The 12,689-nt window shown below is 42.9% G+C and overlaps 1 protein-coding gene across 24 annotated transcripts in view; it reads right to left on the bottom strand.

Moving 5' to 3' along the window:
- DYSF (dysferlin) overlaps window positions 1–12,689 on the bottom strand; it is a 232,013-nt gene that overhangs the window by 142,615 nt on the left and 76,709 nt on the right. For all 24 annotated transcript variants that reach the window (XM_053587263.1, XM_053587273.1, XM_053587276.1 and 21 more), the window contains 3 exons: window positions 7,899–7,967; window positions 7,730–7,773; window positions 4,295–4,377 (listed from right to left, as the gene is read on the bottom strand). In XM_053587263.1, coding sequence (XP_053443238.1) covers window positions 4,295–4,377; window positions 7,730–7,773; window positions 7,899–7,967 — 196 coding nt within the window. The remainder of the gene's footprint in view (window positions 1–4,294; window positions 4,378–7,729; window positions 7,774–7,898; window positions 7,968–12,689) is intronic.

Below are 12,689 nucleotides of genomic sequence, written 5' to 3'. Positions count from 1 at the left end.
TGGAAAGGCATCAGCACACAACAGATCTTGGCGAGTGAATAAAGAGGGGAGGGGACAAAACAGAGTGCCAACCAGGATAGCAAAACCACATGTGCACAATTCAGAAAGTTATTTGGAAACCTCAATAGAGTGCAAGAAAACATAGCCTTTGTGGAACATAGCAAAACTTCTGGGAGAGAACAGACAAGGAGCAAAGAAGAAAAGGAAAATATCAAAGGAGCAGTAGAGAGAAAAGAAGGCTTGACAAGAAACTAAAAATGCCGTGTGGGCAACAATAAAAAGCAGAATTGGTACAGAAAAAAAATCAGATTGGTGACGTAGAAAGCCAATAATAATGATAATAAACATCAAACATTACTTTTTTTTTTTTTTTTTTTGTGGTTTTTGGCTGGGGCTGGGTTTGAACCCGCCACCTCTGGCATATGGGACCAGCGCCCTACTCCTTGAGCCACAGGCGCCGCCCATCAAACATTACTTTAGGGTTTCTTGTATATCAGTCACAATAAAAACCTCACATTTATAATCTCACTGGATCTTTACAACAATCCTATGAGGTTGGGATTGGTAAGAGCCTCATTTAATGGAAATGAGACTGGAACAACTCACTCAGTTACAAAGAGGCAGAGCCAATAGAATTTGAACCCAGGGTGGCTCGTTCCAGAACTGAAGTATTCACCACTACCCAAACCTACCTTCAGTTGTCCACGGCATAATGTCAGAATTTATTTTTAAATTCCTCAATTTTTTAGATTTTAAAATACACCATGTCTCAGGCAAAATTTAATGATGAGTCCTGCAAAGTAATTTCCTAAACTACAAGAGGCAAATTCCTAAAAGCAGTATTTAGTCAGGAAAAAAAAATGAACTAACTACAAAGGCAGCAAATCAGGCTGCTCTCAGAAATTACACCAAAATAAATTCAAAACAGGTTAAATATTTAAATGTAAAAAATAAAAATTTAAAAATAGAGTTAAATCTATCTTAGGGCTTGCTGAACCTTTAGGTTTAAGCATGATATAAGAAGGTCTGAGTTTAAGTTCTTAAACTCATCCTAGAAGAAGTGCTGCATACTTCCTTGCTGAATATCACCCTGGTCACCTTTGAAGTACTCCCCTTGGGAAGCTACGCGCTGACACCAGCACCCGTCCACCCTTCAAAGCAATTTTGGAACTCTTTTTCTAGAATGACTATCAGAGCTGTCATCATACAAGGTCTGACAATTAAGTTCATGAACTCACCACAGTGCGCTTATGTTGGCAACACTGTACAAACTCAGTAAGGTTTCATAACCTTGGTATATTGGGTTTCTCACAGCTGTCTTCATGACAATGTGTGGTGGTGTCTCACTGAGTAGCAGTCATAGTTGCATGTTTTTGTGTACTACACAACAGCTCTAATAGTCATTCCAGAAAAATAGTTCCAAAATTGCTTAAAGGGTCACTATGCACTGGTGTCTGTGTACAGCTTCCCGAAGGGAGTACTTTGAAGGTAACTGTAGTGATATTCCCCAATAAGATATGTAGCACTTTTTCTAGGATGAGTTCATGAACTTAATTGTCAGACATTACATAGGAGAGAAACCATACATTCATTATTTAAATTAAAAATTTGAAAACAAACAGAAAGGTAATTAGAAAGCTTAAAAAGGAAATAATAAAATTAAAGAAAGTTGAAGAGTACAAAGATGAAAAGTCAAATGAAGTTTAAAAATAAACTTCTAGCAAGAATAATCAAGAAAAAAAGAAAAATTCAAACATATAGCATTAGAAATAAGAAAAAGAAAAACACCATAGGTATAGAGAATTGTTTAAATTATAAAAGTTTGCTCTGCACAACACTATATAAATAAATTAGACCTCAATATAATGGATGCTTTTCTAGAAAAATATAAATTATCAAAATTGACTAGAGTAAAAGTAACAAGCTAAAAACAATGATCACAGGACAAATTAAAAAGTTTTTTAAAAACTATTAGTATACCAAATCAAAAAGGCACATAGCCCATATGGTTTTACAGGTAAATTATTTCAAACCCTCCAAAGACTATATTCTTATGTTATATAAAAGTTACAGATGTTACAGAAAACTTTAAATATGTACAATTCATTTTACAGAGCCAGCATAATCCATACACCAAAACCAAAGAAATAATAAGCAGACATACCAATTGATGATAACAGAAAGTCAAAAAGCAGGCCCAGGAACACATTTAGGAATTTAGTAGGTGATAACAATGGTATCTCAAGGTATAGGGGAAAGATTATTCAAAATACAGTGTCGGTAGCACCAAAGAACAAATTTGAAAAAAGAAATTCTAGATCCCTGCCTTATTCACTAAGGAAAAGACTAGCAGATTTGGCTACATAAAAATTTTAAACTTCAGGCTCAGTACCTGTAGCTCCGTGGGGAGGGTGCCAGCCACATACACCAAAGCTGACGGGTTTGAGCCCGGCCCATGCCTGCTAAACCACAATGAGAACTCCAACCAAAAAATAGCTGGGTGTTGTGGAGGGCGCCTGTAGTCCCAGCTACTTGGGAAGCTGAGGAAAGAGAATTGCTTAAGCCCAAAGAGTTTGAGGTTGCTGTGAGCTATAATGCCATAGCACTCTACCCAGGGTGACAAAATGAGACTCTGGCTCAAAAAAACAAAAATTTTTTTTAAACTTCTATAGGCCAAAAACTATTAACTGGAAAATAAAGCTAAGAAGAATTATTTGCCACATATATAACAAGAGAAAAGTTAATATCCATATATATAGAACTCTTATAAAACAGTGAGAAAAAGACAAACATACCATCAGAAATAAGGACCAAGAATGTGAACAGGGAATTAGAATAAATATAATTATAAAGATATATTATATATAAATATAACTTATTTATTAAAGTATTTTAAAAATTTATGTTGATCAACTTAACCAGCTATCAATGACATGAAAATTAAGGCAATAATGAAATACCATTTTCACCTATCAAATTAACAGAGTTCTTTGGTAATAATACTCTTTTACCCTGTGTGAGTAAGGTTGCTGCAAAATAAACTTATGGGATTGATTAGAATATAAATTAGTCCAGCCATTTTTTTTTTTTGTCCTAGAATCCAAACGCAAGTCTAGCCTTTTTGAAGGGCAATTTTGATAATATACTAAAAATCCTAAAAATGTTGAAATTCTTTAACACAGCAATTGAACTTTCAGGTATGTTTCCAAAAGGAAACTCATGAATTGTATAAAGATTCAACTACAAAAATATTTACTGGAAAGGTAGTTGTTTATAATGTATAAAAATTCAAAAATACCTAAATATTCACTGTTAACTAGTTAATGTGGATTATAGTACAGTCACACAACAGAATATTTGTATTCATTTTAAAATTGTGTGTAGTGGCTCACACCTGTAATCTTAGCACTCTAGGAGGCCAAGGCAGGTGGATTGCCTAATTAAGGAGTTTGAGACCAGCCTGAGCAAGAGTGAGACCTCATCTCTAAAAAAAAAAAAGAAAAAAGTCAGGCATTGTGGTAAATGCTTATAGTCCCAGCACTAGGAAGGCTGAGACAAGAGAACTGCTTTGAACCCAAGAGTTTGAGAGTTATGACACCACAGCAGTCTACCGAGGGCAACTAAATAAGACTCTGTCTCAAAAAAAAAAAATTAATCCAATTAAATAAAAGAAAATAAAATTTGTGTTGTAGAAGAACATTTAATAACATGAAAAGACATCTATGTTGTATTATTAAGTGACAAAAAAAATTGCAAAACAATTTGCTTATGTCTATCCATGGAGGGGTATATACACATATGCATACAGACACCTGTATATGTGCATATAGACATACACAGACAGAAAAGCTCCCAGGATGTTAATATTTCTTGTCTGAATAGGGAGGGCGCATGAGCAAATTTTATATTTTACTTCTTTATTTACAATTTATTTTCAATAATAATGGATTACTTTTTAATAGACCAGTGAAAGCTATTTCAATAGCTTTTGACACCGCTAGGGCACAGTTAGCCAATGTAGAACCTGGTGGATGGCAGAGCCACAGCTAGCTAATATTATGGGCAAGGGTGAATTCCCTTCATTGTACCAGGCAGTGGTGCCTCCTACCATCCATGTGTGGAGACCTAAATGTTTGCAAGCCAACTCTCTCATTGGATGAAGCCCTTCTCTGTGGAAAATGTACAAAAAGGCCTCTAATCTCTTTTCTGCAAACTCTCAAAACTAGAGGTATAAGCTGGAGATGGGACAGGGGAGAGCACAGGTGCCAGAGGGCAGAATAAACATTGGACATACCTTCTATTTCTCCTCCAGGAGCAGAGATTTTCGACATACTCAGGTAGGTGGTGGCCACGATGTCATTGTGAGTGAGGCGATCCCTAGAGCAAGGGAGCAGAGAGGGCCTGAACATGGAGGAGGAAGCAGGCCACAGTCCTTCGGAGAAGGCAATGGCCTTGGTTACACATCATGGAAGATTCCCAGTCTTCAGTTTGGTATGTTACTGATGCCCGACAATCCCAGGGAAGCAGAGACTGCACAGAACTTGCTCCAGAGCCCCCCCTCCCCCCCAGCACCCCATCAGCCAACCAACACCTGCAGGTGGATGGGAAGGAAGCCAGAGGAAGGGGGACAGGGAACAGAAGACTCCTCAGGGAGCCAGATCCCCAGACCCAGGGAGGGCTGAGGCTCCAGGGAGCTAAAGAAATATCCAGATCAAGAAGAAGATTCGGTGACAAAGAAGAAACTATTCTCCATGGCCACAATAACTAATGCAAATGCACAATTCCTTTTTGTATTTGACTTTGTGACAAAGCACTTTTAACCTTTATCTCTCAGGAGCCTCAGAACAGCCTTAAGAAACAAGTACTTTTATTATTGTCTCTGTTGCACCAGTGAGGAAACTGAGGCTGGGAGCCATGAAGGTATTTGCCCAAGGTCAATATGGGAGGGAGGGGCAAAGCCCAGATGGAAGCCCCAGTGTGCTGGCTCCTGGCCCAGTGCTCATCTCATGGCACACACCACACGAGGCCTGTCCCGCTTTCTGAGAGGAGGCCTCTCCCCTTCCCAACCAGTGTAGGGGATGATGGGTAGGAGCTCGAGGAGACTGACCACCATTAGCCAACATCCTGTGCAGACCCCCCCATCCCCTGACCCCCACAACTGCCTCCCTCTGATAGTAATAATAGTGACACCTAAATTTATTGAGCACCTACTATGTGCCAAGCATTGCACTAAAACCATTCAGTGACTTAACTCACTTAATCCTCACATTAGCTCTATCAGGTAGGTACCACAATAATTCTCAATTTCAGATGAGGAAGCTAAGGCTTAAAAAGGTAATGATCTTCCAAGATGGCAAAGCTGGGACTTGGGGTCAGGTGTGCTGAAGTGGAAACCAGAGCTTTGATTGCAGCTACCTGCTGCTTCCTTGGCAACCTGGACCTCAGATTTTCAGCGTGGCAGTTTTGACCCCCAGGGAACATTTGGCAACATCTGAAAACCGTTTCAGTACCAGGAGGGGATGTTACTGGCATCTGGTAGATATGACTGTTGCTAAACATCCTACAATGCACAGGACAGACCACCACCTCCCCCAACAATAGCAAAGGCATTCTGACCCCCAATGTCAACAGTGCTGAGGTTGAGAAACACTGCCCAGGAGTTCAGGAAGCTTCTGCACCATACTCTCTTCCTCTCTGTGCCCCCACGGCCCCTCTCACATCTGTGAGCACCTTGGTCATGGGCATCTTCAGAAATGATGCATCCCAGCCCCACTGTGAAAGGCGCACCAGGAGATCTTCTCCTGCCTTTAAATCCTAACTCCACGAGATACCCCAGTCTCTATGCTCCCTTCCCTCCTCCTTGTATTTCCCAGGCTGGTGACTAAGCTTTGATTTTTGAAGTTTTCCATCGGGACTGAGGCTGCATTAAGAAGAGTGAATTGTCAGCATAGATTGTTATCCTTTTTCCTGGTGAATGGTGTTAGTAAGAACTGGAAAGTACAAATTTCCTTGAATATTGACAATGTGATCATCAACACCAGATAAGCAACAGCTGATGGCATGACCAATGTCCCCAGAAAAAGATCAGCACTGAAGAGGATTTGGATTTCTGACCTCTGGCCTTAACTGAATCCAGAAGAGGAAGGAAGAATGGGAAGAGAAAGGCTTTGTTTTTAACAGAGGTGGGGTGTGGCTGGTGGGGTGGCGGGGGGGTTAAAAAGGAATTTTTAAATAGTTGAATGGAAGATTAAGTTACAGAGAAAATGCCATGTGGACTATATCATATTTCCAGGAATCAGGTAATAACAAAAGTAGATCTGCATTTTCTGGGAAGAAAGCACTCTTCTTGATAGAAACTTGCAACAGCAGAATGCTTTCTGGCCAAAAGTTGGGTTTTGGGGCTTGGGGTTGCTTTTGGAAAACACAGCAAGTCTGAAAATAGACTCACAATAAAAATGCCACTTCAACCCAAACCAGAGATGCAACCACGAGATTCTGTAATGTGTTTGGATTGTACAGTATGCTGATGCCTTTGACATAGCTCACCTGGACTTGGGCCAGGTACATCCACAACACAGGAGACCCACACCCACATGCGTCCACATGCACAAACACGCACAGCCAGCTGCCCACAGTCAGCACATACGCTCTGCGAGCCGAACCTGGGATGTAAAGCCCATCTCTCCTCCAAACCGCTTCCCTACGGCACATACCCGTGGTCGCGGCCCTCCTGGCTGCTCCCTTTCCTCTCCTCTAATTCTCACAAGCTGTTTTCTTTCGGCCTGGGGAACTGGCACACAGCTTAATGGCTCTGCGGCCCAGGGGTTTTTCCCTGGTCTCTCATTATCCTCCTGGTTGGGGGTGCCATGGGCATAAGACCAAAGGAGAACACTCTGGGGAACCACACGGCCAAGACCTTTGGGGGCAAAGAAAGGACAATTCTCCTTTTGGAAAGCCTGCTGCCCTGAGATCACACATGTGGACTCCCCTCAATCGTGAGAACGATCCCCTCAACATAGCAGAAGGCATCATGGCCTAGTGGTTAAGAGCACAGGCTTTGGAAGAGGCAGTCTCGAATTTAAGTTTAGCCTCAGCTACTTTCTGGCTGTCACTTTGGCAGGTCACTCAACCTTCCCCCATCTGCCTCCTCGTCTGTGAACTGGGAACTGGGCCACAGAATGGAGTTGAGTGTCTGATGGCATGAGGCACATAAAGAGGTTGCTGGCCACAGGATTTTGCATACAAATGTTAGACACTATTATTTTTCTAAGATGCCCATGGGCTATTGTTCTCACCTGTTGCATACCTGCAGTGGTGTCCCCTGCTCAGGCAACCTGGCCCACCTCCCCAGCCTGGGCATCCTTCCTTTTTATCCTCCTCATTCAGAGAGCCACGGTGGCCCATCTTCCCAGAAGCTCGGTTCTTTCCCACCCGCTTGCCTGGGCTTGTGATCCTTCCTCACTGGGATGCCCTCACCAGGGACTGCTGGAGACCCCACCCCTCCTGCCAGGCCATCGCCTGCCCCACCTCCTCCAGGAAGCCTTCCCTCCTCCCCCACAGCCCCACCTAGCTGTGCCCTCCTCATCTGCCTCCAGGGCTAACATCCTACCTCCCAGCCAGTAGGTGCTGTGAGTAAACTTCCCAAGAAGGCCCACGCCCTTTCCTGCTCTGGCTTCCTAGTGACCCTTCAGGATAGCCCTCTCTATAGACACCCAGACTCAGAACTCACCAGTCTATGACTCGAATCCTCATTTTTTCACACATAGAGGGAAACTGAGAAGGGAAGAGAGGTGTGTTGGGAACAGAGTCCTTTTGAAGAAAGCAACACCCCTCCTCCAAGCAGAAAGCCAGGATGCTGGCAGGATGCCTCCCTGGGGAGATTCGTAGGTAGGGCTCACCATGGCAGGCAGCGTGACATTCTGGTTCCATTGAGGATTGGCTGTCTTCTCCAAGATCTTGCTGCAGAGCTAGAAGACACAGAGGACAGGTGGCTGGAGCTCTCTAGGGACTCAGGGCTCCCTGAGAGACCATCACACCACCCAATGGCCACCCTTGGGCTGCCCTTGGGGCTGAGCATGGACCCTAGGCTCTGGAGGCCTGGTGTAGTGGGCTCAGATACAGGCAATCTTTGCAGAGACAAAGCTCAATGGAAGGTCATACTCAGAGCTAGGGAGTGGATAGGGGAGGTGGGATGTCTGAATGCCACAGCTCTCCTACCCTTAACTCAGACCTCTGGCTGAAAATGCCCTCTCACCTCCACTAAAGACATGACCCTAAATGTAGGGGCCCTGAATCCAGTCCAGACTGGCTTTCCCAGAGGTTCTCCTCTTTGTCCATCAACCCAGACCTCATGCCTCTTCGAAATGAGTCCTAGAAGGTCAGAGGGGTGTGTGGCAGGGGCATCTGAGAGTGACAGAAACTTCAGTGATGATGCAAACCCTACAAGCCACAGTGTACCTGCCCTAAGGACTGGGCTTTTCACAAACAAGAAATCTCTTAAAAGTAGATTCAAGCCAGCAGCTCATGGGCCAACTCTGCTCTCAGAGACCATGGGGTACACCAGGTCCCTTAGCAGGCCAGGGCCAGGTTCGAACTCTCCAGCTCTGGTGTATGTGGCTGGTGCCCTAGCTGCTAAGCTACAGGTGCTGAGCCCCTTCTGCATGTTCTATACATAAAAATAATTAGCACCTTCTTCAGAACATTTACTATGAGCCCTGCATGTTGCTGAACATTTTATGTGCATTATCAGAGACATTAGGTGCCCATGGCAAGGATTTTGTTTCAATTCCTTATCCACCCTGCACCAGCCTCCACCCCCATCTTCCCTCTCTTGCCTATGAAAAGAGCCCAGGCAAAGGCGCACAGGGCTGGGAGGCAAGATTTGGCCTTGTATTAACAGAGAGGGGACTAAGGAAAGTTAAGACCAACAGTCCAATGGGACAGTGGGCAAAGAGTGGAAGAGACAGCTCACAAGATCAGAGACACAAAGGATTGTGAAGCATATGAAAAGATGCTTAATTTCATTATTCTTCTAATAAAAGAAACATAAAACTAACGAGAAAACATTTCTTTTCCATCAGATTCATAAAAATCTCTCAAGCCTGACAGACCACTATCCACAAGGCTATGGAAAAACTGCATACTCATATTATGCTGGTGAGAAAACAAAGTAGCTTGACCACTCCAGAGAATAACTGGCCACTATCTATTAGAATTTCAGATGCATATTCCCATTGACCTATCGAGTCTACCCCTGGACACTGTGTGGAATGACAATGCGTGAGGTTGCTCACTGCTGCATGGCTCAAACAACTAAGAATTTGGGACAGCCCACTTGTCTACCAACAGAAGACAGGTTAAGTAAATTATGGTCCATCCACATGGAGTACTATGCAGCTCTAAAAAATGAGATTCACCTCATGGGCTATTATGAAAACATCTCCAAGTTTTATTATTAAGTGGAAAAAGCAAAGTACAAAGCAATGAGTATAATGGACAACAATGTGTGTTAAAATGGTCGCAGAGGCCAGGTGCAGAGACTCACACATATAATCCCAGCACTTTGGGAGGTTGAAGCAGGAGGATCACTTGAGCCTAGGAGTTTGAGACCAGCCCAAGAAACACTGTCTCTACAAAAACTAGAAAACTTAGTCGTGCACCTGTACTCCTAGTTACTTGGGAGGCTGAGGCAGATAAATGGTCTTGCTTTTGCTCAGGCTGGTCTTGAACTCGTGAGCTCAAACAATCCACCCGCCTCAGCCTCCCAGAGTGCTGGGATTATAGATCTGAGCCACTGCACCTGGCCCCACCTTCGCTTCTTGATAGATTATTTTTGTACAACATTTCTGAAGGACTAATTTAACAACTGTATCAAATACTTAAAAATAGGCTCTCTGACCTAGCAACCCCCATTCTAGCAATCAGAGCATCAACAAAGACTCCTGTATGCTGATGTCTGTCACAAGGTCATTTGTAAAAGAGGAAAATTAGACTTTACATAGTAAATATATCCAAAAATAGCTTAAATGTTATATTATTCATCTAAAGAATATTACACAGCCATCAAAAAATTCATTTCAAAGGCTATTTAATAACCTGAGAAAATATTAGATAATAAAAGTTTAATTCCCAGACTGCATCCATACACTTGATTCTCATTAATCATGGCAGTTATGATCTATAAAGTCGCCATCAACAGTGAATTAGTGGATCCTGAGTCATCACCCCTAGAGGAAATGCAGGGTGAGGTTCCTGCCACCCTCTGCCACAACATTTTTGTCAACTTATCAATACATAACCTTGCTGTACATGTGTTTCTGTTGAAGGACACCTTATTTAATATATATTGTTGACTCATGAACACTGAACTCATGGCCAACAGCACTATGACTCATGCTGTGTGATGCTCACCTAACACACGTCCTCCCTCCACAAGGCTCCCCAAGGCCTCACAGACTTCCTGAGCCTAGGAACACCAGACAGCACTTCAGCACCTTGCTCCCGGGCTGCTATAAAGAGCAAAATCACCAACACAAGACATAAAGATGCGAAGAACATGGCACTACATCAACCAACACAAGGACACTTACAACGTGAGAGCTAAAACAAAGAGGCAAAGCGTCCCCTCCTTGGACCTCAGCAGCAGCCAGCATGCACACTGAACCACACAAAATTTTCACAGCTCTGCACGTGCCCACGAATGAACACAAAAATGCCCCAAGTGTCGATTACAAATAAGTCTTAGTGAGTAGGCAAAACAGCAAATACAGAATCCATGAATAACAAAAATCAACTGTTATCTGAATCTGATTTTTTTACAGTGGGAGGCAGGAGAGGGGCAGAGAGGAGTAATGAGAGCCAAAGAGAAAACATACTAGAAGGCAACTATGTCTGGGGTACAGAATATGGTCTGGGGTTTTGTTTTCCTTTTCTCTGAGTTTTTTCAATTTTTTTTTTTTTTTTTTTTTTACAATCAATGGGTTTGATTTATGAACTCAGAAAATAAAAGTTGTTTTAAAATCCCCTGCCCTGCCCTACAAGTACTATCTCTTTCCTTTTAAACCAATACTGTGAAGTCTGTCCATGCACACACTCTTTCTCTCTTCTTTTTTTCATCATACATAAGCCTTTATTTCTTTGCTTCAGAACAACTTCAGTCTTACTCTAAAAACCTGACTTGCTTGGCCAATGGGCATTAGTTTTAAAGTCTTCTGATACATACTGTCCATTTGCTTTACACACAGAAAGTATTTGTTAGTTTACAGTCATACTAGTTGTTTGCCTTCCTTTCATCTCTAAGTTTTGCTTTTTTATTAATATTAAATCATAGCTGTGTACATTAATGTGATCATGGAAGAAAAAGTATCCAATGTACTCAGCCCTACTATGAAACTAATTCATGGCTTTCATATGAAAGCTATAACCCAGTTATAACCTAAGAATATGGGGAAGGGGGAGAGGGAGGGAAGGGAGGGGGGAGGATGGGCAGAGGGAGGGTGATTGGGGGGATTACACCTGTGCTGCATCTTACAAGGGTACATGTGAAACTTAGTAAATGTAGAATATAATAGTCTTAATAACTAAGAAAATGCCAGGAAGGCTATGTTAACCAGTGTGATGAAAATGTGTCAAACTGTTTATAAAACCAGTGTATGGTGCCCCATGATCGCATTAATGTACACAGCTATGATTTAATATTAATAAAAAAATACAAATAGAATATAATTGTCTTAACACAATAACTAAGAAAATGCCAGGAAGGCTATGTTAACCAGTGTGATGACCCAGAAGCAGCCAGGAACTCCAGAGCTCTGAAACTTAGCTCCAAGGAAAGCAATAGATTTGAAGGCAAATTTGTCTTGGTTCTAATGTGTCAAACTGTTTATAAAACCAGTGTATGGTGCCCCATGATCTTTCTCTCCTCTTATCCCCTTAGTAACGCTGGCAAAAGAGGCCTGGCTCACATCTGAGCTAATAGTGCCACCAAGTGTCCATAAGAGGAACTGGAAGGAAGGCCAGGCTGGGTACGTGGCCACACAAGAGGACAAACCACACTGCTCTTCAGATTAGGCCGTAATGAGAAAAAGTGACACACCTGCAGGCTAAGAAAGAAGGGCAGACAGGATGAGCTATGCAGTAAGGGCAGTGTCAAGTGCAGGGAGGCTACGAGGAGGTGGCTCCGGGCAGAGAGAAGAGGATGCAGAGGGCTGGGAACCAGAGGAGGCCAACCATACAAAGGTTTCAGGTCTCCCCTTTTCTATGAGCTCATTGTCAACTCTCCCCTCCTTCTAGAGAGCAATACGAGGTGCAGTGTTTTGTTGAGCCTAGCTGCCAAACCTCTACAAAGTCCCTTGCCTTGGCCACATCCCTTATTGCCCTTAGGTATTTGCGCCTTTCATAGCTATCGCCAGAGCCACCCAAGGGCATCTCAGAACGGAAGACCTAGGAAAGCAAAGGTGCTGGCAAGGACCCAGAAGCAGCCAGGAACTCCAGAGCTCTGAAACTTAGCTCCAAGGAAAGCAATAAATTTGAAGGCAAATTTGTCTTGGTTCTAGCCACCATCCAAGTACCCACCATTCCATGTTGGGAAGAAGGAATAAAAATCTCAGGACAGGACTTCATGATTTTTCCCATCTGACAACTGGGAAAACTGATCCGAGTCCTTGGAGCAAGGGTCCCACAAAACTGTC

Source organism: Nycticebus coucang, chromosome 4 (assembly GCF_027406575.1).
Source record: "Nycticebus coucang isolate mNycCou1 chromosome 4, mNycCou1.pri, whole genome shotgun sequence".
Lineage (NCBI taxonomy): Eukaryota > Metazoa > Chordata > Mammalia > Primates > Lorisidae > Nycticebus > Nycticebus coucang.
Note: the sequence above shows the minus strand (reverse complement) of the source record. Positions and strands in the feature narration are given on the sequence as shown.